This window comes from Sphaeramia orbicularis, chromosome 15 (genome assembly GCF_902148855.1).
Source record: "Sphaeramia orbicularis chromosome 15, fSphaOr1.1, whole genome shotgun sequence".
Lineage (NCBI taxonomy): Eukaryota > Metazoa > Chordata > Actinopteri > Kurtiformes > Apogonidae > Sphaeramia > Sphaeramia orbicularis.
Genome location: NC_043971.1, coordinates 9856094 through 9884070, shown reverse-complemented (window position 1 = coordinate 9884070; position 27977 = coordinate 9856094). Strand labels below are relative to the sequence as shown.

At 36.9% G+C, this 27977-nt stretch overlaps 1 protein-coding gene across 2 annotated transcripts in view; it reads left to right on the top strand.

Moving 5' to 3' along the window:
• The window catches only part of adgra1b (adhesion G protein-coupled receptor A1b), a 667465-nt gene that overhangs the window by 112358 nt on the left and 527130 nt on the right, over positions 1-27977 (top strand). For both annotated transcript variants that reach the window (XM_030155759.1, XM_030155758.1), the window contains exons 3-5: positions 18270-18341; positions 27561-27632; positions 27787-27858. In XM_030155759.1, coding sequence (XP_030011619.1) covers positions 18270-18341; positions 27561-27632; positions 27787-27858 — 216 coding nt within the window. The remainder of the gene's footprint in view (positions 1-18269; positions 18342-27560; positions 27633-27786; positions 27859-27977) is intronic.

The window sequence follows — 27977 nt, the reverse complement described above, 5'->3', positions numbered from 1 at the left end:
GAAAATTGTGTAGATATTTATTTATTTATTTATTTTTGTTTATGTAGAGCACAAGGAAATGTTTGAAAATGTGTAATTTCATTAAAAAAAAAAAAAAAAAAGCAAAAAGCAAAATATCACTCCTTTGAGAGGAAGAGATGAACTTGGAGAAACCTCTTGTGTCCCCACTTGGATGCTGAAGCCCCACCTAATGTGACAGGGCTTTGTTTTAGTCTGGATCTGTCTTCACAGGATGGAAGTGGAAAAGGATAGCCGTGACGAATGAGGCAGAGGCGTTAATAAATTCTGCAACACAAAGCAACAGCAAATACTGCAGACTTTGCAGACTTCTGATACACTTCACAACATATACTTCACAATTTGTATGTAAAATAAATCACGCTTCGATTATGTTGTATCCTGTTTGGTCTAACTGCGGTGGTCTTTTACTTACAGGACAAATTACATATTATGCCACATAGTTAATCACACAGAGGATGCAGAAAAGGATGCTAAATCGCCTCTCAAATAGTTTCCCCTGATTGTTAAACCTTTTTGGCTCTGGGTCGGTTGTATTATGTAGCAGACCCCACCCATCTGGAAATGTTACGCTTTATATCGCACCACAATAATTTATAACATTTATTTTGTGGATACTTGTTGGCTCAGGTCGCAAAACTATAAAAGGTTGTTGTGTTGCCTGCATTGCTTGTTTTATGTGGCTTTAAAAATGACCTCATACAGGAAGCTAGTAAAACAAACAAGGTTGACACTTAAGGTAACATTTTGTGGGTGATGGAGCTTCAACATATTGGCAAGCATAATATCTTTAATAGTATAGAAAATATAATCTCCTGTAGGGAAATCTGAAGGATTTTTATGTATTAAAAACCCTCTTTTTAATCAAAGAAATGGGCAGATGAGTCCCTGCCAAAGCAGAGTTTAAGATGATGCAGATGAAGTCTGTATTTTACTAGAAAGGAGGAGTGGACTACAAAAAATGCTAAAAATAGCTCATGCTCAGGTTGATATTCTGAAATTATTAGACAGCATTTGTTGTTTTTAGCGTAGCCCTGAAAATCAACGCAAAACGGTCGTGTTGATGTACTGTTTTGGTCATTGGAGTTTCTCTTTCATATTCTATTTGGAATGTAAGATCACTGAGAAAATAATTACAAAACAGAAGTAACAGGCTTGTGTTTGAGGATGACTTGCATATTTTTATTTTTTGTAACTGTCTATGGCCCAATCTCAATTCTCCCCTTACCCCTACCCCTTGGCCGTTGCACTTGGGACTACAACTCTGTTTCAAGGGGCAGGGCAGTGTGGTCCCCGACCTTTTTTGGCTCGTGACCTCATTTTAACATCACACATTTCTGGTGACCCAAGGCATTCAAAACAGAAACTTTTTATTTTTGCTAAAATTTGTTTGTTGTTGATCATGTAATAGTTTGCTATACTATGTTGCAAATAAACGTTAATTTTAGACAACATTTAGTCCATATAATGTAGGGATGCATCGATACCACTTTTTTCCAGACCGAGTACGAGTACTTACATTTGAGTACTTGCCGATACCGAGTACCGATACAAGCACTTAATAATCCCATTCCAGTTGTTAGTTCCTTTTGTAAATTTGCTTTATTGTCGTTGTCATTAGTCTGACTGGAACAAAGTGCTGCTACTGACATTTAATGTGCTGGAATGAGCGTTTGTCAATTAATCCACCAGGGGGCGCCGCTCTGAATTAACCATACTGGACAAATACCACGAAGAAGAGTAAAGTGTTTTGAGAAGAAGAAGAAGAAAGTCAGTAATAACAAACATGGAGACGACAGAGGTAACACTAATGTGATACTAATATTGCAGCGTTTTCACTGGTAAGGTTTAACAGCTTAGCTTCAGCAGGAAGAGAAAAGAGAAATGAGTGATACGTTTCGTTTTCACTTCCCGCTCCGTACTCCCGCTGGTATTCTCATTCTGGGTATGCATCCGCCAGCACCTGGAAAACAGATGGAATGTACGCAGAGGACGGACAGAACGCTGCATCTGTATCTGTCTGTGTCTTAATGTTACTTGCAGTCAGCGTTACTTTTATCACCGTCATTTATTTTGAAAAATCTTCACACGTTATTCCTCCTCCTCGTACCTGCTGCACTGAACTGTGAATGTCACACGGCAGTAAGTGGTATTGGTGCATTTGTATCGGATTACTTTTACAAGTATGAGTACACACTCTGAGTATCGGAGCCGATGTCGATACTCGTATCAGTATCGGTGCATCCCTAATATAATGTATATTACTATGGACGGAGGCAGAAGATCCAGCTGTAGATTACTGCACAAAGTGAGAATTTGAATTTCCTTGGTCAGGATATGTACAGTCAGTCCAGCTTGGATTTACAAGGCTGACAATTAATACTGGACAAACAAAAACTCGAACTATGAATTATGAAAGAGCTGCAGCATCTGAAACTGACCACAATGAACATTTGACAGATAAACAGAACCACAGTGCTTCAGTTTCAGCTTCACAGGTTGTCATGTCTTTTATGGATTGGGATTGTCTCTCTCAACTCGCCATATATTTTATTAGTAAGTCTTTATTTTTAGTTTTTATCAATTACTAGAAATTTCAGGCAACCCCACGTGGAATCCCGAACCTAAGGTTGAAAAACACTGGGGTAGGGGTTGAAACATTCCCCTATGAAATGAGACGACCCTTTGAGACCTGTTGCGTCGTCAGCAGTCATCGATGCCGCTACAAAAAGATCCGACAACTTTGTTTCCGAAAGAATTCCCTATGTCATCACAAACTGTAACGTCTCTTTTACATAGGTTTTGGGCATCTTTGTGCAGCTATCAACCACAAACCGCAGAAATGTGGTCTATAATGCATTGAAACGGCATTAAATGGTCGATCAAATGATTAAGTTGTTTACGAAGAAAATATGTACAGGGTGGGGAAGCAAAATTTACAATATTTTGAGGCAGGGATTGAAAGACAGTGTATGGCCAATTAGTTTATTGAAAGTCATGAGAATTTATTTGCCACAAGAAAATGTACATAATAGAAAATGTTTTTATTCTATGTGTCCTCCTTCTTTCTCAATAACTGCCTTCACACGCTTCCTGAAACTTGCGCAAGTGTTCCTCAAATATTGGGGTGACAACTTCTCCCATTCTTCTTTAATAGTATCTTCCAGACTTTCTCGTAATAGTTTTGCTCATAGTCATTCTCTTCTTTCCATTATAAACAGTCTTTATGGACACTCCAACTATTTTTGAAATCTCCTTTGGTGTGACGAGTGCATTCAGCAAATCACACACTCTTTGACGTTTGCTTTCCTGATTACTCATATGGGCAAAAGTTTCTGAAAAGGAATGGATAATAGTGTTAGGTATGATTATGACATCAGTATATGTTTGGTTTCAAAACAATTGACGTAGTGCCTGCTGAGAAAAAACAACTAAATGTTCATTGTAAATTTTGCTTCCCCACCCTGTACAGTACATTTGTGAGTTTCTTTCATCACACTGCTGCACTTTTTTGCTGTTTCAAGAAATCTTACCAAGATAATTTTCACTTGTTCCATTGGCAGATTTTTTTTGCTTAATTCAAGATCTATTGTCTAAAAATTAGTTGTTTTTTTTTCTCTCTTTTTATCTCTCTGAAAAGTTACTCTTGAGGTGATTATGTCTTATTTTAAGTGTGATGAGATATTTTGACTAGAAATGAGAAAAATACACTTGGTAAGATTTCGATTTTTGCCGTGTAGCAACATCTTGCTGATGATTCAAACAGAATTATGGGAGATTTCTCATAGCCCTCTGTTTGTAGTGTGGTCCGGAAAAATCTCTGTTTCGAGGGTCAAACAGCCCTCCCCCTTAGCTCTTCGCCTCCGACTCATCGAGAATCAGGACACCCCTAACCCTTCATGTGAACAACCAAAACAAAGGGGTAGGGCTAAAGGGTGAAATGGGATTGGGCTTTTGTCTTGTCTGTTAATTTTACTATAACACTGGGTTACAAAAAATGTTTTTTTGCCAGTTGTCAAGGTTTTTTCAACTGAATTGGGACCATTTTGCACCGCTAAATCCAAAAATGACATGTTTTCCTCAATCAGGTCAGGTTTTTTTGCTAATTTGATTTTGAAAAATTTGATCTTCTTATAAAATATACTGAACAAAAATATAAACGCACCACTTTTTTTTTTGCTCCCATTTTTCATGAGCTGAACTCAAAGATCTAAAACTTTTTCTGTGTACACACAAGGTTTATTTCTCGCAAATATTGTTCACAAATCTGTCTACATTTGTGTTAGTGAACACTTATTCTTTGCTGAGATAATCCATCCACCTCACAGGTGTGGCATATCAAGATGCTGATTAGACAGCAGGAGTTTTGCACAGGTGTGCCTTAGGCTGGCCACAATAAAAGGCCACTCCAAAATGTGCAGTTTTATCACACAGCACAATACCACAGATGTCACAAGTTTTGAGGGAATATGCAATCGGCATGCTGACTTCAGGAATCTTCACCAGAGCTTTTGCCTGTGAATTGAATGTTCATTTCTCTACCATAAGCCATCTCCAAAGCTGTTTCAGAGAATTCATGAAGAAGACTGTGTGAGGAAAATGGTGGTCACACCAAATACTGGCTGGTTTTCTGACCCCCCTGGACCACCCAATACAGTAAAACTGCACATTTTAGAGTGGCCTTTTATTGTGGCCAGCCTAAGTCACACCTGTGCAATAATCCTGCTGTCTAATCAGCATCTTGATCTGCCACACCTGTGAGGTGGATGGATTATCTCAGCAAAGGACAAAGGAGAAGTGCTCACTAACACAGATTTAGACAAATTTATGAACAATATTTGAGAGAAATAGGCCTTTTGTGTACATAGAAAAAGTTTTAGATCTTTGAGTTCAGCTCATGAAAAATGGGAGCAAAAACAAAAGTGGTGCGTTTATATTTTTGTTCAGTGTATAATAATTAATACCAAAATAAGACTGGTAAGCACACTTTATGAAACTTGTGACTTGATTCCTGTTAGGTACAATGGTGTATTCACCGCAGATGTAGCAGAATACGTCAGGCTTATTTTTGCAAGATCTTCTAGTCGAAGCCATTTCATTCACCTGTAATATTAAAAAAACCATTAATCATAAATTGGCAAAAGTAAAATCTTCAGAAGTCGTTTATTGCAAGAAATATGAAAGAATTGTGTATCATATGATGTGAAAATGCCCATAAATGTAAGCAAAAATGTTAAAAAGCCAATATGTAGCTTAGTTCAGAAAGTTGACCTGATTGAGCAAAATTAATGTGATTTTTGGATTCAGCACACCAAAATTATCCTAAATCAGCTCAAAAAACTTAAACAAATTTGTTGTTGACCAGTGTAATCGATATTTTTAAATCTCCACAATAAAAGTAAATCGTGGAGATGTAAGAAGTCATAAAGGAACGGGGATGGGTGTCTGTAAAAGTCTGGGTAAATGTTTAGTTTTTGTACTTTTGCTGCAAGCCAACATCAGCTCTTTATGGATGTCTGATAAACAATCATTCGTTCCAGTCCACAGCACACACACCGAATACAGTCGATGTGTGTAATGAGCTGACAGCGGCTTGTCAGAAAAAAGTAGGAAAACTTAAATCCTTTAGCTTTTACTTTTACTTACACTGAGCCAAAGCATGCTTTGTGGAAGATGGCCAGTCAGCACAGAATGGGCTTTTTGGGAAACCAGCTAAAATGTGGGGGCTACACAACAGGCCAGAGAGAGATAAATAAAGGGTTTTAAAAGTAGAAATCATGTAAATCTGCTGAAGTGGAGTCCCAGAATGAAAGTATGGACCAAGAAATGTGCATAAATGGAGCTCTTAAGCAAACATTTTTTTTTTAATCTTAAATCAGTTATTCAACATTTTCAAAAGGCACTGGCAAGTAGTGCTAATGGAGGTGTAAGAGGCCATTTAGTCACAATGTGGAGGAGATGCACCAGTCTGATATGTATACGGCCTGATCACAATCAAGGGTACCAGAAAGGGTGCACATATAGATAAAAAAATATTAATGCTCTATCAAAAAATCAGACAGGCCATTTTATTTGTCTGAGATTTCTCTTTTAACCCTTTCATGCATGAATTGTGAGAACCTTAATCAAGATTTATTTTCTTGAGTGTTTTTATTCCTCTGTATGCATGAAAAAAAAACAAAACAATGCAATTGAACATTTTGTTATGAATCTATTTTTCTTGGACTTCCAAAACATGTCCATGCAGTTTGACACCATGCATTTGATTTTTGAAGCAAAAAAACCCCCCACGTATTTACTGATACATCACTTGAAAACTATGAAAAAAAAAATAAAAAAATTACTGTTTCTAATCTGTTTTCTCACATTTTAACACACTCTAATACTACTCATTACTCACTTCATGGAGATAGTATGCAAAAAAAACTGTTTAGTAAAAATAAAAAACCAAAAAAAAGTTTAATAATAATAACAAGCAATTGATTTACATTCAAACATGTTACTGCAGATCAGGTTTATCAAGAACAGTAAAGTTACAGTAATGGTGTAAATTGGAGCGTATGGGATGATGCATAAGTATCCACTGTGTTGGCTGATATGGAACAAAAACAACAAATCCCATGAATATACAAGAGAACAGCTGTAAAATAGCTGTCCACTGTTGTGACCCCTATCCATGAAAGGGTTAAAGTCCAAAATATTTTTGTATTATAGTGTCTACTAAAAATTTCGCAGGCTCGTACCCCTGTCAAATCTGAAATTACTGGGTGTACGGACACTCCAGCCTAATAGCCTCCATATTTACTGCCTACAGCACTCAGGATAATCATGCATTGTTTATTGCATAGATGTCGTGTCCAAAGCATGCGTGCTGAAAAATTCCATATATTGACAGAAACGATAAAATTAGACCCACATATTTTGATATGGTGTACGGACATTACTTGGTGTACGGACTCTACAAGATTGGAATGGAAATCTGGTTTACCACATGGTCGCATCTCTGTTAGATCTGTAACTAAGTCTTCCTGGTACAGGAGGAAATAAACATTTGTGAACAAGTTATAACAATATATCTATAAGGCATATACGCCATATTATTGATGGAAGTATACTGGTGTATGGACACTACATGAATTTTGGTGAACAATGCGCCATTGAAAACATGCGGTTCGACGTAACCATCCGTTTGCCACATTGTTACCAAATTTTCTGCAGCCAGGGAGCAGACCAAAATCTGTCTAGTTGTGCATATTTAGTCATAATAATACTGAAATAACAGGCTCCCATTCTATTATTACAATTAAAGGGCTGTAAAAGAAGAGTTTTCACAACAAAATGGTTGATTGTCTTAATACTGAAAATAAGAATTGATAACACTGGGTTACAAAAAAATGTTTTTTGCAAGTTGTCTAGGTTTTTTCAATTGAATTAGGACCATTTTGCACCGCTAAATCAAAAAATGACATGTTTTTCTCAATCAGGTCAGGTTTCTTTGCTAATTTGATTTTGAAAAATTTGATCTTCTCACAAAATTGATTACATTTTTGTAACTTTATCAGTTGATTTTTTTTTTATATAGTTCTCACCCAAAATAGGTTTTAAGAGAAAAAAAAAATCATTTTCTAACAGGATTCCTGTTAGGTACAATGGTGTATTCACCGCAGATGTGGCAGAATACGTCAGGCTTATTTTTGCAAGATCTTCTAGTCGAAGCCATTTCATTCACCTGTAATATTAAAAAAAAACATTAATCATAAATTGGCAAAAGTAAAATCTTCAGAACTCATTTATTGCAAGAAATATGAAAGAATTTTGTATCATATGATGTGAAAATGCCCATAAATGTAAGCAAACATGTTAAAAAGCCAATATGTAGCATAGTTCAGAAAGTTGACCTGATTGAGCAAAATTAATGTGATTTTTGGATTCAGCACACCAAAATTATCCTAAATCAGCTCAAAAAACTTAAACAATTTGTTGTTGACCAGTGTAATCAAACAGCTGTCCAACAAAAATGATCAATAAATAAAAAGCAATGTGATGTGTGTATTTTGTAATAAAAAAGACAAAGGAGTTGAGTAAGAATTATTTATTGTGTTATAAAACATTATGTACAATAATTTTGCTTTCTTATAACAATAAAATTGTGCACGTTTTCACGCTCATTGGGTCGCTATTTTATCAATTTTTATCCGATTTTCTTCAAATTTGGAGGATTGCAAGATCTAGTAATAAGATGGCCAAAGAAACATTTTGGGAATGGTTTTGGAGGTATCTTTTTGCAATACTGATTAATAACTGATCCAAATATACTTGTACACTTTGATTGTGATCAGGCCGATGTAGATTATGGTTATGTCACGTACATTATTGAATGGATGGGTCTCTGCATTCATCGATAACACATGCACAGTAGCACATTTCCTATCCGTAAACTCACCGAGTAGTAACCTCTGCCCAGCGGTCAGTCTGTCAATAAGGGTGGAAGTTCTGAGCATTCAGCAAATTCAGAGTTGGCAGGACACAGTACAGCCTTGAGCTTCAAGACAGGCCAGATAAAAGGAGGTGCTACAGGCGCTACGCACAACCTCTTAACCTTCACCCTCCACCCGCTCTTTTGTAGCTTATTGTACATGATCAAAGAGCGCTTTGGGTGAGAGCGGAGATGAGAGCCAGCCGTTGGCCGACCTGAGTGGACACGGAGGTTAGTCTGTCAGGAAGGCAATTCCAGTGGACTTCCTAAGGCGGGTTACACCTTGCAGCATGAATGAAAATGTCTGTGGAAGCCTCATTAGGTGTTGTAATTATCAGGAAGTCAGCAGAAAAATGGTAAGTTGCTGTATTTAGGTCAAGTCACATTTATTTATACAGTAAAAATCCAACCCAATTTTGGAAAATGTGCTGCACAAGCATCACACAAACAAGGCAGAATAAAAGGATATTAGAACTGTAAATTAAAACTAACCAAAGTCAAACAGGGATCATATGATAATCAGTTTGGTCAGTCATTAGTACAGAGGTAATGTTTTTAGTCCAAATTGGTAGATTTGTATTACGGCTAAAATTTGCTTAGAGGTCTTATTTCTGTCTTTGTGCATAAGAAATCAATAGAAGTGAATCCCCAAAGGAACTTTGTGTTGGTAAATGCAAGTTCTGCAAATGTACAGGATTTCAGTTCTGTTGCAACATGTTGATGGTCATATGAACTATGTTTTCAGCTCAAAAATGTCCAATTTCATCACAATTAATGCTATATTTTCATGACACAAATGGTCAAGTTATATTTTAACCGAATTTACCTGAAAAACAAATATTCTATTCTTTTAGATTCCCCAGTTTTTCTTACAAGATTCTATCCTACATATCACGTTTTATTTTTACAGGTTGCAATATGGAGTATGGTGCTGATCCATCCTGCTTATGCTACGCCAATACATACATTAAGAATGTCACGCGTCACTTTTTAAATCAACAGTTTTCTAATAATAAGCATTTTTATAAAGAAATAACAATTCTATATTGTTATTTACTCTTTAGTATGATGATAAACTATACAATAGTAAGAAAATTATTTAGTTTTTGCACAGGGATGATTTGTGGAAACGGTGACATGGCTGCCGAGCATCAGTATGATGAGATCCGTAACAACCATGAGACGAAATATACCAGAGATGGAAATATACAAGACAGTTAATGCAAACATACACGTTTGTACTCTTTTATTCCCTCACCCAATGAGAATCGATAAGGGATCGGATCGATAAGGAAAATCGATTATGGAATCGGAATCGTTAAATTCTTATCGATTCCCATCCCTAACAGAGTACCAGATTCCAGGTTCTTTTATGTAATGTAAATCCAAAAAGGTCGAGTTGAGCCAGTACCATGTAGTGGAAATGCGGGATAAGTGCCTTCAATGGTCGCTCACAGCTCCTAATGTAGGCTATGTGTGAATGTTAATGCTAATGGTGTTACTGTGTGTATTAGAATGGGTAAATATGCAGACTGAATAAAACCAGTTAACCTTCACCTTGACCTAACTGTATGTCCATACTTTAACACTGTCAGAGCTGTCGGTCTGGCACCCTCCACTGTCACTCTGGAATAGAACTTGAGATGCTGTCAAATGAGTTCATTCTAATTTGGTATCGGCCTATTTTGTCCATTGTTCTGGCTTGAAGTCAAAGGACATGAGTGAATATTTAAAATGTTATTATGTTAAGTTATTTGATGATGAGAACGGGGGATGGGATTAAATAAGTTTTTCTTCTTCCCACTCCTTTTCCAGTATAGGTGAATGATTTCTTGGGAATTTTGAATTTGCATGTATTCTGTACATGTGTAGCGGCTGTACAGATGCGTTGCCAAAGAGTTTTTTCCACACAACCCTTTTTTTTCTTGTTCACCAGTTTATTCTGGCACACTGGCACACATACAAAAAAAAAAGATACGTTAAATGAAAACCCTGCAGTCCGTCTTGAGGCAGGAGAGAACGACAAAACTGCTGCTCTTTAACTAACATTGTAAATATAAAGTAAATAAAATACATACCTGGCACACATACAAAAAAAAAAAACATAAGTTAAATGAAAACCCTGCAGTCCGTCTTGAGGCTAAAAATAAAAAAAAAATTAAAACTAGCAAAGCACTCGGAGAGCGCAGACCTCCGCCAAGCGCAAAAATTCCCCACATAATCGGTGATACAAATCCTACATTTATTTTTTTAAATAAAATCCGCCTTCTGGATCAGATCCAGATCAGCCTTTGAAATGTGATAGAGGACCCCACTGTCAATTCCTGAGTTAAATTCCATGAGTTTTGGTCAATAATTTAGCGAGATACTGGGAAACGAAAATTTTGGCCCCATTTACCACAATGTTAACGAAAATTTCAAAGTGATCCAGAATCCAGGATTTCTTCCGGATCACCCCCAAAAGTTAATCATTTCTTCCTTATCCCATTTCCAACAAACCCTGAAAATTTCATCAAAATCTGTCCATAACGTTTTGAGTTATGTTGCACACTAACAGACAGACAAACAGACAGACAAACAAACCCTGGCAAAAACATAACCTCCTTGGCGGAGGTAATGAAAATCACAGTTGGCTAACTCCACGCACATACACAAAGAACATTGCAATTAAAAAAAAAAAAAAAACATAGTCAACCGAAAGCCAATCATGACACCAACACAACGGCACACAACACCTATTCAAATATGACATAAAGAAAACTAGAAGCACTCGGAGAGCGCAGACCTCCGCCAAGGCTGATCAGTGGCCCCCCCCGTGGGCCCCCCCATGCCAAGGAGGTTATGTTTTTACCCGGGTTTGTTTGTCTGTCTGTCTGTCTGTTTGTCCGTCCGTTAGTGTGCAACATAACTCAAAAAGTTATGGACAGATTTTTATGAAATTTTCTGGTCTGCGCCCCCCCCATGGGCCCCCCCCTCCCCGATCACCATCAAAATTGAATCATTTCTTCCTTATCCCATTTCCAACAAACCCTGAAAATTTCATCAAAATCTGTCCATAACTTTTTGAGTTATGTTGCACACTAACAGACAGACAAACAGACAAACAAACTAGAAGCACTTGGAGAGCGCAGACCTCCGCCAAGGCTGATCAGTGGCCCCCCCCTGTGGGCCCACTCACCCCCGATCACCACCAAAATTTAATCATTTCTTCCTTATCCCATTTCCAACAGACCAGAACAGATTTCATCCAAATCTGTCCATAACTTTTTGAGTTATGTTGCACACTAACGGACAGACAAACAAACAAACAAACAAACCCTGGCAAAAACATAACCTCCTTGGCGGAGGTAATAAAAAAATGTAAAATAAAGACAGGACCAACATGTGTGCACTCACCAGGAGAGAATGACAAAACTGCTGCTATCTCCTGGGGTGCACGACCCCAGTTTGAAGGGGTGTGGGGTTCATGTACCCAAAATAAAATTGGAATTAACACAACAAAAGTCAGCAATGGCAAGTGGAATCCTACACTATATACCTAAACTCTGTTACACATGCTTGAAATAAACAAACAAATCAGAGGTAAAACATGTCTGGGTTGTCTAGTTCTTGGGCAGCACTGAGCAAATGCTGCAACAGTGCATTTGGAAGATGATGTTGTTATTGTTGAGCATGTGCACACAAGAAAGCATGTTATAATATTAAAATGACTAAATCCCTACAAAAGAGAACAGCACATGAAAAAGATGTCTTTGTCAGACCTTGCCATTTTCAGGGTGCAGCTGAAGTTTGGAGGTGGTTGTTCGTTCACATAGAGAGGAAGACTTTCAAAGCAATAATGCACAAATAGAAGGAGGAAGGAGAATAACAATCTTGCCGCTGCGTGACAGAAATATTCACCCTCATTCAGGCAGAATATCAACACAACCACACTAAGAGCTCCCGTTATTTAAAAAAAATAAAAAAAGACCAGATCAGCTTGAAATTCTAGAAACAAAAAAGCAAGAGGTCTGAAACAGGTCAGACGGCAAAAGCCAGAGTCAGAGCGTTCAACCTTCGAAAAATGAATCTGTCTCTGAATAACTGTTTAACACAAATGTGCAAAGGCGTTGAGATGACTGCACTTACTGCAGTCATTCACATGCCAGATTAAAGAAAATACATTGGATACTCTTGCATGAAAAATGTACAAATTATCATTTTTGTGTATCCGTAAAAAATAGGATGGGGGGGAACGAGGGGTCTTAATGGTGCCGACAGTGTGTGTTTTAACTGTGGACAAACAATTTAACACAAGACACAGGTCATTAAGCCTGGATGGGAATCATTTTTTTTAGCCTCTAAAGACAGCTCATTGTCTTTGCGTGTAACTAATGCTTTACATCACGCAAATTAGTTACTGTAAAACAATCCTAGATACTCACGCTTCCGGAAAAGTCCAAGAAATCTTTGAGTTCCTTTACTGTTCAGGACGGTGAGTGACTGTGTTCAGCTAACTGCTTTGGTTACAGCAATGGTTCTCAATCCTTTTCTGTCAGGCCCCCCTTTGGAGGACGAAAAATCTCCAGGCCCCCCTTCAACCCCAACAACATTGTAACAGTGGTGCAATTATAACTTGTACTGAAAGAAACATCAATACTGTAACAATACATTTTGCTTTTCCTTCAATTATTTGTTGCGCAAGTTAAAAGTAACTTAGATTTTTGTATGAACAATACAAATAAACTCAACCAGACTGCTCCTTGAGACAATATTTTTCCAAATAAAAATAGGAAATGCGCAATTATCTTACATCTATGATAGTAAAGTTCCTTTTTTTTTTTTTTTAGAACAACAAACAAATTTTGGTAACAAAGACAAACATTTTAACAATATCAGTGGCTGCAGTGAGCCCATTTACATTGCACATCTCAGAACATTAACCCTTTCATGCATTAATTATGAGAACCTTAATCAAGATATTTTTCCTGAGTGATTTTATTCCTCTTTAGGCATGAAAAAAAAAGGAAAATTTTTATGAGCCTATTTTTCATGGAGTTGCAAAAATGTCCACTCAGCTGAAGAAGCAAAGAAACATGTATTTACTGATATACTGCATGAAAACTATGAAATAAAAACATTTTTAATGCTGCTAATCTGATGTTTTTTTCACATTTTAACATACCTGCATAGAGATAATTTGCAAAAAAAAAACAAACCCTTTTTGTTTAAAAAACAAAATAGTTAATCACAGTCTAATAACAAGTAGCAATTTTTGTTTTACAGTCAAACATGTTTCTGCAGATCAGGTTTATCTAGATCAGCAAATTTACAGTAATGGTGTGAATTACAGTGTATGGGATGATGCATAAGCGTATCCACTGTGTTGGCTGATATGGAACTAAAACAACAAAATCCATAAATGTATAAGAGAACAGCTTTGAACAACTGTCCACTGTAGTGACCACTATGCATGAAAGGGTTGAAGTGCAAACTGTACAAACTGTGCAAAAACACAGACATTGCACATTTTTCTTTTCCAGTCCAGTCCTTGTCCATTCTCCAAACCTAAACTCTTTGTCTAGTCTAGTGACAGATCACCATGGCAGTAGATTTATTTGTTGTACGTCCCTAAAATGAGTCCAGGGTGCTCCAACGCTAAAACATTAGTTCCACCTGCTACATGTTCTAACCTGAAAAAAAAAACAAACAAAAAAAACAAAAAACACCCAGGAGTGATCCCATGACCCCCCCCAGCAAGCCTTCATGCCCCCCCTATGGGGCCCACCCCACAGTTTGAGAAACACTGGGTTACAGTAAGGGAAAGGGATGACTTTGCTCATAAACTGGCTCATGTGTCAAATAAAGAGCACTCTAGCGTTACTTTTATTTTCACTTTGGGAAAAAGGCTGTGTGTTTGTTTTGGCTGCCCCTCATCTGGCCTGTGTGAGTCCGGTTGCGCTAGACCAGACCATCATACCCATTTTTGGGGGGGGTTAGAAAAAAGAAGGACAAATGTTGTTCTGATTCTCATCACACTGGACATAACAGAGTTAAAGGAAGCCAGGGACACAATTTCAGGAAGTTTTCTTTGGCCTGCAGGGAAAACCAGAGGAGATTTTTGGATCCATTTTTAGTAGAGGGTTTGGCGTGGGCGGTGGGGGTGGACAAGGAGTGTCTGGCTCAAACCGCAACATGTGTGTTTTTGCCTCTTGACTGGATGTGGTCTGGGTCTCAAGCATGCAGGAAATGGTCTTTGCAGTTCAGCTAACAGGTGCTTTGCTTATAGACTACAATGAAGTTTACCTTTTCCTCAGAATAGCCTGAACCCACTTGACTGCAATTGTATCTCTCTACAAACACAAATACATATAGCAACATTTTTTACATTAAGAAAATGTTTCATATATGTTTTCCTCGATACACGTATGAGAACAGAATTGCATGTAATAGAAATTGGGTAGATTTTGATTTGAGTTAGATTTTTGAAGGATTTATTTATTTATTTTTAAAATGGGACAGTTCGTATTAACTCTTTCATGTATTAATTGTGAGAACCTTAGTCAAGATTTTTTTCTTCAGTGTTTTTATTCCTCCTTAGGCATGAAAAAAACAATGCGATCCAGTTTTTTTTTTTTTCTGTGGAGTTACAAAAATATCCATGCATTTAATTTTTGAAGTAAAGAAACATGTGTTTAAAACCCAATATCAGAGAGGGATATGAAAACAATAAAATAAAAACATGTTTAATGCTGCTGATCTGATGTTTTCTCACATCTTAACACATTCTAATGCTATTAATTCCTCACTTCATCGAGATAATATGCAAAAAAAAAAACCTTCTTGTCTAACAAATAACAATTGATTTACACTCAAACATGTTAGTGCAGATCAGGTTCATCAAGAACAGCAAAGTTATAGTAATGGTATGAATGTCAGGATATGAGATGATGCGTAAGTGTCCACTGTGTTGGCTGATATGGAACTAAAACAACTAAACCCATTAATATACAAGAGAACAGCTGGAGAAGAACTGTCCACTGGAGTGACTTATGCATGAAAGGGTTAATGAACATGTACACGAAAATACGAGAGATTATAGCCATATGTCTAATTTCCATAGCCCCACTGGCAGGTAAAAAAAGGTAAGAAAAAACGGCTTATGAATAACATAATACCGTAACTAAGGTAAGACATACAAAAAATATCAAGCAACACAAACATGAACTATTCATAGATACAGTCTACTCTTGTTATACCGCCAACTTCCGTTCACGGCCAAATTGGCGGTATAGCGAAAATGGCGTTACAACGGGTTGCGTCCATAATGTGCATGTCTTTACTATATGATGTCTATGCTGCCTCCGTTAACCCGTTCTAATTGCGTTTCTAAATAAATCTTGATTCTGTTATGTTGTAAGGGATCATTTAAAGTGGGGAAACATTTTAAGCATTATTATACCGTGTCGGGAAATGACACCCCATCATCTTGAGGCTTTGGCTTAATCCCACGTCCTCTTCCCGACATCCTGACCTACTGAGTGTTCTGCGATAAATGAACGGTGGCCGTTCCGTAGACCTACTCGTAGCTTGTCGCGATCAGCGTCTGGCGCGTTTGTTTCAGTGCATTGTTAAAATTTATGTGTACTCGATGGCAATCACGCTGGCGGTATAACGGTCGGGAAATCAATGGTATAAATGTTGTTTGTGCATGGAACTGGGCTGGCGGATGGCGATAGGCGGAAATGGCGGTATAACGGCGGGCGGTTTAACGAGAGTAGACTGTAGAAGGTATTTATTCCTTATGTGGCAAGAGGATAGACTTTAAAGTTCTGCTGCTGGTCTATAAAGCTCTGAATGGTTTAGGATCAAAATACATCAGTGACCTCCTGACCCAGTAAGAACCCACCAGACCCCTCAGGTCATCTGGATCCAGTCTGTTGTCAGTTCCCAGAGTCAGAACCAGACATGGAGAAGCTGCGTTCAGCTTCTATGCTCCACATGTCTGGAACAAACTTCCAGAAAACCTCAGATCAGCTGAAACACTCAGTTTATTTAAATCCAGGTTAAAGACCCACCTGTTCCCAGCTGCATTTGAATAGAGTTTTTATTCTTTTAAGCTTAAAGTTTTTATCTGTTTTATCTGCTTATCTGTTTTATCTATTGACCTAATTTTGTTTTGATTTGTTTGTTTTTTTCATGCCTATACTTTTTATTGCTTCTGCTGTCATGCTTTTAATGTTTTATGTGAAGCACTTTGAATTGTCTTGTACATGAAATGTGCTATAGAAATAAACCTACCTTGCCTTGCCAAGTTTGCCTCAAAGAGTTCTCTCGATCTTCCTCCCACCATCCAAAGACATATATACTTAATAGGTTAATTGGTAAATCTAAACTGCCCATACGTGTGACTGTGAGTGATTGGTTGTTCATCTCTATATGCAATGAACTGGTGAAGTGTCCAGGGTGTACCCGCCTTCGCCTGAAACGTAGCCGGGATAGGCTCAAACACCCCCGTGACCATCTGGAGGATAAATGGGTTCAGAAGATAAATGGCTGAATAAATGAAGCCCATTGTCTGTAGTAACATTTAAAGCAATGTGAGCTTTAGTAACATTTAAATAATAACACTGGTCAACAACAAATTTATTGTTTAAGTTTTTTGAGCTGATTTAGGATAATTTTGGTGTGCTGAATCCAAAAATCACATTCATTTTGCTCAATCAGGTCAACTTTCTGAACTATGCTACATATTGGCTTTTTAACATTTTTGCTTACATTTATGGGCATTTTCACATCATATGATACAAAATTCTTTCATATTTCTTGCAATAAAGGCGTTCTGAAGATTTTGCTTTTGCCAATTTATGATTAATGTTTTTTTTTTAATATTACAGGTGAATGAAATAGCTTCGACTAGAAGATCGTGCAAAAATAAGCCAATTTACAGGAATTAAAGTTTGTAACACTTAATAAATACATCCTGTTAGAAAATGATTTTTTTTCTCTTAAAACCTATTTTGGGTAAGAACTATATAAAAAAATCAACTGATAAAGTCACAAAAATGTAATCAATTTTGTGAGAAGATCAAATTTTTCAAAATCAAATTAGCAAAAAAACCTGACCTGATTGAGAAAAACAGATGTCATTTTTGGATTTAGCGGTGCAAAATGGTCCTAATTCAGTTGAGAAAACTTCAACAACTTGCAAAAACATTTTTTTGTAACCCAGTGTAATAAATGACTTCACCCAACCACTAGCCACGAGTGAAAGAAAAGTTTTTGTATTATCGTTCATATTCTCTGAAAAATGGCCAAAGAATCACAAATTTTGCTAGGGTATGTAAACTTAGGAGCACAACTGCATATGCTTGATTCAGGAGGCAAAATCTGGTTTTGTACATCAACTGTCTCCCTGGCCACTATAGTAATGTAAAAAAGTGATGGATTTGTGGAAAAAAAAAAGTGAGAAATTACAAAGATTAGAAATTATTGTGGTATTAATGTATTCTATTGTATGTGACTGACACATACAATTGAAATGTTGTTTTTCATAGCAATTGTGTCTGTTCTCTTTTTTTTTTGATAAATGTAAGATTTGAGTGATGTGAGATGAAGCGTAAATTATTTTTTTTTTGTATGGCTGCACTCCTTTTTGTGCTTGCATGTCTTATTTTTGTAATTTCCCTAGTTGAAATACTATTTTGCTGCTTTCATTCACAAATGCTGGCAATGGAATGGATGGATACTGATGACTGAACCATCTCTCCTCTTTGTGTCTATTTCTCTTCTCCAGGGATTTGAGGAATAATTTGATAAGTACGGTGGAGCCCGGGGCCTTCCGTGGTCTTCTAGCTCTGAGGAGACTGTGAGTATGATGAAGTCTTGTAATAGCCTTCTCTCGGAAACGCAGGAACTAGTCCTCTGGCTTTAGTCACAATGAGAAGGAGTGTCTAAATTACAGGCTGAAAATACAGCTGATGTGTTTAAATGAAGCAGAAATGCATCTCTGAACTTCTTATTCATTTAAAGGTGACCGCCGTCACATTGCCCTTTTGTAAGAAATGCTCGTAATTTAACAGTTCAGACGTGGGGGCATCCTGATGAGACCCTCAGTTTGCAGATTCAGGGGGTTTTGACAGAGGTTTATAAGAGGACATGTTGAGGTTTACAACTGGAGACCACTGACCTCTGATAAATATCATCGCGCTCACAAAATAGATTAACCCTTTATCGGGCAAGTGGCTATTTTGGGTGATTTCCACATACATTACAAGACAGTGACAGCAAGAGTTCCAGTGAGGACAGTGAATCAAGAATTTCAGGTCTAATGTGGGCTACAGGGTCTGTAAGGCCCATAATCATCTGCCATAATGTCATTGTGAATAACAGGTTGTGAATTAAGATATCTGATTATGGGAAATATAAAATAAATCGGAAATAATTGGTATTGTCCTCATAGTAAAATTATAGACCAGTTAGACCAGTGGTTCCCAACCTTTTTTGGCTCGTGACCCCATTTTAACATCACAAATTTCTGGTGACCCCACACATTCAAAACAGTCATTTTTTTTTCTAAAATTAATTTGTTTTTGATCATGTAATACCGGTAGTTTGCTATACTATGTTGCAAATAAACGTTAATTTTAGATGACATTTAGTCTATACAGGGTATATACATTGAAAGACAGTGTAAGACTAATTAGTTTATTGAAAGTCATGAGAATTTATTTGCCACAAGAAAATTTACATAATAGAAAATGTTTTTATTCTTTGTGTCCTCCTTCTTTCTCAATAACTGCCTTCACACGCTTCCTGAAACTTGTGCAAGTGTTCCTCAAATATTCCGGTGACAACTTCTCCCATTCTTCTTTAATAGTATCTTCCAGACTTTCTCCTAATAGTTTTGCTCATAGTCATTCTCTTCTTTCCATTATAAACAGTCTTTATGGACACTCCAACTATTTTTGAAATCTCCTTTGGTGTGACAAGTGCATTCAGCAAATCACACACTCTTTGACGTTTGCTTTCCTGATTACTCATATGGGCAAAAGTTTCTGAAAAGGTATGGATAATAGTGTTGGGTATGATTATGACATCAATATATGTTTGGTTTCAAAACAATTGACGTAGTGCCTGCTGAGAAAAAACAACAAAATGTTCATTGTAAATTTTGCTTCCCCACCCTGTATAATATATATCATTATGGACGGAGGCAGAAAAGCCAGGTGTAGATTACTGCACAAAGGGAGAATTTTATTTTCCTTGGTCAGGATATGTACAGTCAGTCCAGCTTGGATTTACAAGGCTGACAATTAATACTGAATAAACAATACCTGAAACTATGAATTAGGAAGGAGCTGCAGCATCTGTAACCGACCACAATGAACATTTGACGGATAAACAGAACCACAGCGCTTCAGTTTCAGCTTCACAGTTTGTCAACTCACCATATTAAATGGGACGGCTGAGCCTGTACATGTCACTGCAGCCTCTTTAAAAATTTTCTCAATTACTATAAATTTCAGGCGACCCCAAGGTTGAAAAACACTGAGTTAGAACAATTATAGACCAGTCCAGTGTGGTCTACAGGGTCTGTAAGGTCCACCTCTGCATGAACAGTGAGTGTACCTGCTTTGTTAGGTACCATGAAGTAATGGTACTAATGTAAGGAATGGTGTTCAAAGGGATCATGTGGATGTGGACAGGGGTCTGGATCTGCACTTATGATGGTCTAATGTTCTAAAATACGTGTTCCTAGCACATTACATGTGTGTACATGTATACTTCTTGGTAGGGCTGCACGATTTTGGCAAAAAAAAAAATCCCGATTTTTTTTTTTTTTTTTTTTTTTTTTTTTTTCCTCTAAAAACTCGATTTTCGATTTTGATTTCGATTTTTGGGTAAAACTACAAAAGACAACAGAAGTCAGCATGTCGTTTTCGTGAGCAGCCCACAATGCAAGGCACTGCTCTGACCTCAAATCTGTGATGGTATCACGTGATGAACCCCCAGAAGTTTATTTTTTCTTAATTAAATCTTTATTGAATGAAATAGAGTATACAAACAATGTATGCAACAAGAAAATAACATAAGTTTGCCAGGGGGAATACACTATAATACAATGTCCAAATCAGAGCAAATCCTTATGTTTTTTATAGCCTTTTTGTTTCCAGATTTATCTAACAGCTTTAAATAAAGTTCAACATCTTTCAAAAAATAAATAATATTTGTTTTTGTGTTACAGAACTTACATTTGTGAATGAAAAATTTAGCAAGTAAGAGGACTAAATTAATTATTTAAATTTTTTTTTAATATATATATGTGTGTGTGTGTGTGTGTGTGTGTTGTTGTTGTTTTTTAAATTTTTTTTTTTTTTTTTCCCTGGGTATCTGGGCCCACAGAAGTGATACCAATGTAAGTCAGTGACAGGCATCAGTCGTGCGTGCGTGCGTGCGTGGACCAGGTTAATATAAGTGATCCACATGCGGTTCTGTTTAAACTGAGGGGTCCGTGCGTGGAATAGACTGACCCAGGACACGCTGGAGGGATTCTATCCTGGAGCGGGTGGATGTGTGTGGGCACAGGGCTGTGTGGGCTCCTCTGCTGAGGCTGATGACCCCGAGACCCGGACCCGGATCGGAAGAAGACAGTACGGTACGGATCCGGGACAACGGAAGATGAGTGATCCGCATGCAGTTCTATTTCAGTTGCGGGATCCGTGCGTGAAGCCACGGCTTACATTACTATAAGTACTGCGGGCTCATGAACACATTTAAAGTCCGGCCACTGCACGGACTTCTGTGACAGACCGCTGTCACTGATAGGAGGAGGAGCCTACGGGAGCCCGCAAGCGCACGGCCCGCAGGCACGAGAGAGATGAAATCGATTTTACGATTTCCCTTTTTTAAAAATCGTCCTAATTTAAAAATCCGATTTCGATTTAAAATCGATTAATCGTGCAGCCCTACTTCTTGGATTTTTTATTTTATTTTATTTTTTTGCTGCTTATTGGTAAGGAACCAAATATGGTAACTTCATTAAAGTCTTATGTCCTGCAATAACACACTAAGGTTGAAATGTTGAATTTCAGAGTACTTCTATGAGTGAAGAGTGAACTATAAAGGATTACAACATAATTAACCCTTTAAAACCTCACCCTTTTAAGAGCTAGCCACGAAATTTAAATGTTTTAGAATTGAAATGTTTATTACCCCTTTTTTTTTTTTTTTTTTTTACATAATCGAAATTTCAAATCATTTTGTTTGATATAAGTTTTTGTATCACATTCAATACACTGGGTATTTTTACTTGTAGTTAACTTTAGAGATAAAAGCAAATTTTACCACTAACATTTTGAAAATGTAGAACGTTTCAGATTTAAAAAAAAAAAAAAAAAAAAATTAAAGCCTTTTTATTTTTCTTGAATGCCACCATAATTTCATTATTTAAAAAAAAAAAAAATCACCCAAATATGATAAATATTCTTAATGTAACGTTTTGAAATTACTGTCCTTACCCTTCCACTGGCTGCAGTGGGATAATATTTCACCAGGGGGTAGAAAACATGTATGTGGTCATAAACAAGTTGTTAAGTAAGTATTAATCTTGTTGGTTAGATATAGGTATGAGAACCTGGTGTAGCAAATATGATACAAATGGTCTTATCGGGTTAAGACATAACTAAAAAGGGTCAGCAAGATGTAAGATTTTTTTGACATAAACATTCACTTTTGTCTCTTATTTGGGAAAAAATAAATAAATAAATAAAAATGACAGCTGTTATTAACCCTTTATAGGAACTCATGGAAATACTCTGAAGTGTGTTATTGGAGGACATAACAAGGCTTGATTACTTTGGTGAAATTTTTCAACATTTTTTATTATGTTGAAAATCAAGCTCATTCAAGTTACTATATTTGGTTCCTTAGTGGTAAGTGGCATAAAAAAAAAAAAAAAAAAAAACTCCAAGAAGTGTATATATAAAACATACGAGAAACACACATAAGGTGAAAGGAACATGTATTTTTGGAACATTAGAACGTCACTTTGAGAACATTAGACCATCATAAGTGCTGATCCAGACCCCTGTCCACATCCACATGATCCCTTTGAGCACCATTCCTTACATTAGTACCATTACTTCATGGTACCTAATACAGAAGGTACACTCACTGTTCATGCAGAGGTGGACCTTACAGACCCTGAAGACCACAGTGGACCTGAGATTGTTGACTCACTGTAACTGTTCCTGTCACTGTCTTGTAATGTATTTGGAAATGACCAAAAGTAGTCACTTGCCCGATAGAGATAAAAGTAGGAAGGAGCCCACAAGTTGTTCATTTTTTACTTTTTTTTTTTTTTTTTTTTTTTTTACAAAACTCCACCCTACACATATTTGAGACCAAAGCTTCTTACTTTTTTTTTTTTTTTTTTGAAATTCAAGTTTTTATTGAACTTTTTAAAGGCTTGGTACATGGCATACAAGAACAGGTAGAATATAATTAACATTTAACTCTGGTGACAGACTCGACATGCTCTTTATCTCATAAACATAAAAGATCCAAAATAAAATAAATAAATAGACAGGCAGCAGACACAAAAGAAGGTGGTTACATAATAATATCAACTAGTAAACATCTGTATAGACACACACACCTGTACCAAGGTTATTATCATTAACGAAAACTAACGAAATGACGAAAACTAGAAAATTAAGTTAAGTTTAGTAAATAAAAACTATACTTAATAGAAAAAAACGATAACTAACTGAAACTGTATTGTGTGTTTACAAAACTAACTAAAACGTATAAAAACTATGGATAAAATTTCCTTTGTTTTTGTCTTTGTCAATGTCGGATTGATACGAAATCGATTTATTTCGCTCTAGCAGTTTTAGCTAGCGGCACCATATGGTACTTCACGGTCCGTCACTTGTGGTTTAGAGTCGTCTTCTGGTTCCTACTCTACCTGGAAACATGGAGACTAAAGTTGGGAGAAAGCAGCAGAGTCCTGTCTGGAATTTATTTGAATGCGACGGAGAAGAAGAGAAAATATACGACAAAACTAAAATTAATACTAAAACTAAACTAAAACGAAGCATTTAGAAAAAAAATTAAAACTCATAAAAACTAGCAAACCTGCTCTAAAAACGAATTAAAACTAACTGAATTAGAGAAAAAAAAAGGCAAAACTAAATAAAACTAAACTATAATGAAAAATCCAAAACTGTTAGAACCTTGACCTGTACATGCACTCATACATTCATACATACAGACCAGTGGCGGCTGCTCGTCTTTCAGACAGGGGAAGCTCATTGTCAGCTTACATCAAAAAAAAAAAAAAAATCGTCAAGTTATTTACACATCAATTCGGCCCTCCGTTCCTTTTTAAGAAATCGGTCAGTGACCTTATCGTACCAAGTAGGCGTCTTTTCCAGGGACTGGACCAGTGTCCTCTCAATGTCCAGCAGAGCTGGTCTGCTTCGATTGCCTTGGCCCATTGTGTTGTGGGTGTAAGACTTCAGCCTTTTTAAACAAGAGATGCTCCTTTCACTCCGACCTAGCCGACAGTTTGATTGATTTAACTATCTACAAAACGATATTAAACTCGAACAAGAAATGATTAAATTATGGAACTGAAACAAGAATTCGCTGAAATTATGTAAAATTGAAACAAGGAAGTACAATGAGTGTGTTTTATTTACAGTGCAAGAAATGAACGAGTAGTTTCGTAGTGGTTTCTCTCTCCATTTCACAGCAGAATGTGCGACGATATTAAACTGAACTGTGTCAGTGAAGGAGGAGATCTCAAAACAGCTGTCAATCAAACAGGATTCAGCCTTTCGACTGATCCTCCAATCAGCGCGTGGGATTCTGGCGTCCAGCCCGGCCGAGCTCCGCCCACAGCTCCATTCACCCCCAGAGACGCCTGGCATCTGGGGGCAGGACAACATCGTGGCATTTATCCAATTAGCGTCCAGTTTTGAGGCAATGAAAAAACTGTTCCACTCAGTCCCATTGAAGGCCAGAGACGCCTGCAGTCTACGGACAAATGCACTGAGCAGAGATCGAATGAGAAAACAGTGCAACGGGAATGGATGAGAAGTGAATGACATCGAGTCTACTGATTTGTGATGCAGCTGATTCTGAACGAACTCATGTTTGAGATGAACGTGTTCTAACACATTTGTAGTCAATGAAATGTCAACACAACTGTACATACTGTATTTAACCATTTAATTTTCGTAATTTTAGGGGAAGCCGGGCTTCCCTTGCAGTCTATGAGAAATCGCCACAGATACAGACCTATCTACTTTTATGTAATCCCAAAACATGTCACCCCCTCCCCGCTGTCATCACTTAACCTACAAAGCATAGATTCATAGGATGCAGTTTCAGTCATTGAACTGATCCATTCTTTCATCTGTGGAGTTTCTGATGTTTTCCAATCTCTTAGAATGACTCGACGAGCTGTTGTTGTACCCACTGAAATTACCGAAAAGTTACCTTTGGTTATATCGGGTAACTGGGATTTATCCAAAGCGTCTTAGTTTTTATCATTTTATATCGCATCATAGAATTGTGCTTTACAAACTTATTTGCAAAAATCACTTCAAAATCGGGCTCTTTCTTCATTTTTTTTGGTGACCTTTTCTACTTGAGTAATTTTCTCGACGATTACTCCCATCCTGCTTGTCTACATATAGACTTCAGCGTGAGTGACATGATTGCAGCCTGATAGTTAGTGGGATCTGGGCTGGCAGCGGCGAGGCAGCGAGCGCTCGGTGCTGATTCGGGGCGCGTGTTCGCCAGGCTCAGGGAGCAGCAGAGTGCTAATTTAAGTGCTCCCCAACTGGTGATTACTCGAGTGCTCTGCTTATTTTCCCACAGCTGCTCCAGCAAAGCAGCTCTTTAATTACAGAGTGCGAGGGCATGGAGCCACGGACGCGACAGCGCACATCCATTCACATGCAGAAGCCCGTTGCATTAGCATGTGTGGAAGCCAGCTATAGCTATGTGTAGGGGGGAAGAGATTACGATTACAATAGGTCAGTACTGATATTTAGGGAAGGAGAAAGATGACTGAATCACCAGTGCAACATACATAATGTTAGCACATTTGTTCAGTTACAATAAAATGTAAAATAAAATCTATGAACCACAAATAGTGGAATGCCCTGCCAGACCACCTATGGGCCCCACAGACTCAGGATACTTTTAAAAAAGGTCAGAAGGTCCACACGTCAGTGCATGTTTCACCTTTTTTTTATCACCTGTTTTTTTTTTTTTTTTTGAACTGTTTTTATCTGTCTTATTTGCTTTCTGTTTTTATTTTCTGACTTCCCTTTTAATCATATTTTTTGTACCCTGCCTGTAGCACTTTTAAGGTTTTTACAAAAAATGTAAAGTGCATTACAAATAAAATGTATTATTATTATTATTATTATTATTATTATTATTATGAAAAAGTAAAAGGCCAATAACGTAATAAGTTATTATGTTATTAATATGTTATTACCTCTTTCTCTTTGTGAACACAATTGCATTGTCCAAATTTTTAACCTGCCTTTTATTTTTACTCTGCTTTATTGCTTGTTTTAAACTCTCCTGTTTTACTGTTTTACAGTACGGTGTCCTTGAGTGCCAAGAAAGGCGCCTATAAATAAAATGTATTATTATTATTATTATTATTATTATTATTAATAATTATGTTATTGGCCAAAAGTTATTACATTATCAGTTCAAGACTTTTATTGCGTTATTGGCCTATTACATTTTAAAAATGCCAAATTTATTACATTATCGGTCGTTACTATGTTATTGACTTCTGCGGATGTTAAAACACACAAAGCTATTAAAATGTGCAAAAAAAGATGTTAAAACATACACAGATGTTAAAATGTGTTTAAAAATATATTTAAGCACTGTAGAAGCCAATAATGTAATAACAGCTGATAACGTAACGGCCGATATTGTAATAAATTTGCTATTTTTTAAATGTAATAGGCCAATAACGTAATATCTTGCCAATAACATAATAAAAGTCCTGATCCGATGATGTAATAACTTTTGGCCAATAACGTTATAACCTATTACGTTATTGGCTCAGTTATTACATTTGCAAATAATTTTTTTACCAGGCCAATAATGTAATAACCAGCCAATAAGTTATAACGTTACTGGCCAAAAGTTATTACTATATCGGTTCAGGAGTTTTATTACGTTACTGGCCAGTTATTACGTTATTGGTCTGTTACATTTTAAAAATGCCAAATTTATTACGTTATCAGTCGTTATTATGTTATTGGCTTCTACAGATGTTAAAACACAAAAAAGCTATTAAAATGTGCAAAAAAAAGATTTTAAAAACATACACAGATGTGTTTAAAAAAGATATTTCAGCACTCAAGAAGGCAATAATGTAATAACAGCCGCTAACGTAACGGCCGATATTGTAATAAATTTGCTATTTTTCAAATGTAATAGGCCAATAACGTAATCTCTTGCCAATAACATAATAAAAGTCCTGATCCGATGATGTAATAACTTTTGGCCAATAACGTTATAACTTATTACGTTATTGGCAAAGTTATTACATTTGCAAATAATTTTTTTTACCGGGCCAATAATGTAACAACCAGCCAATAAGTTATTATGTTATTGGACAAAAGTTATCACGTTATCAGTTCAGGACTTTTATTACGTTGTTGGCCAGATATTACGTTATTGGCCTATTACATTTTACCTTATCGGCCATTATTACATTATCGGCTGTTATTACATTATTGGCTTTTACAAGCACATACACAGATAAAGATGTTTAAAATGTTTAAAAAATATGTTTAAGAACATAGAACCAAGTTAAGATGTCTAAAAAAATCAAGATGTTTATAGAATTTATTGTTGAAACCTTTGTTTTAAGCCTGCATGGAACATACAAAGCAATGACAAAAACAGTAACAATGGGTGTGTGTGTGTGTGTGTGTGTGTGTGTGGGGGGGGGGGGGGTGCTTTTGAGTTCTGTTAGGTGAGGCTTACTATCCCACACTCTGAAAACCCCTGCTTTACCTCTTTGCTTTTCTAGGGATCTGTCCAATAACAGGATTGGATGTCTCTCATCAGAAATGTTTCTAGATCTGGGCAACCTCTCAAAATTGTGAGTAATCCCTTAATTGAAAACATGCTTTTATGCTTAATTTGCATTTAACTCTGCCTGTAGAGAACATTGTGCGTGATAAACAGTACCTACTACAACCTTCACCACAATATAGAAGTGTGTTTTTGTTGTCTTTTTATTGTTATCTTAACAGGAATTTATCTGGGAACATCTTCTCCACGTTGACCATGGGACTGTTCACACACCTGGTGGCTCTCAGAGTGTTGTAAGACAAACACCTGCACGAACAAAACATAACACGTTCATATTTACACTGTAGAGTCAGTCCTTCTAGAACAGGGGTGTCAAACTCATTTTAGTTCAGGGGCCACATTCAACCCAATT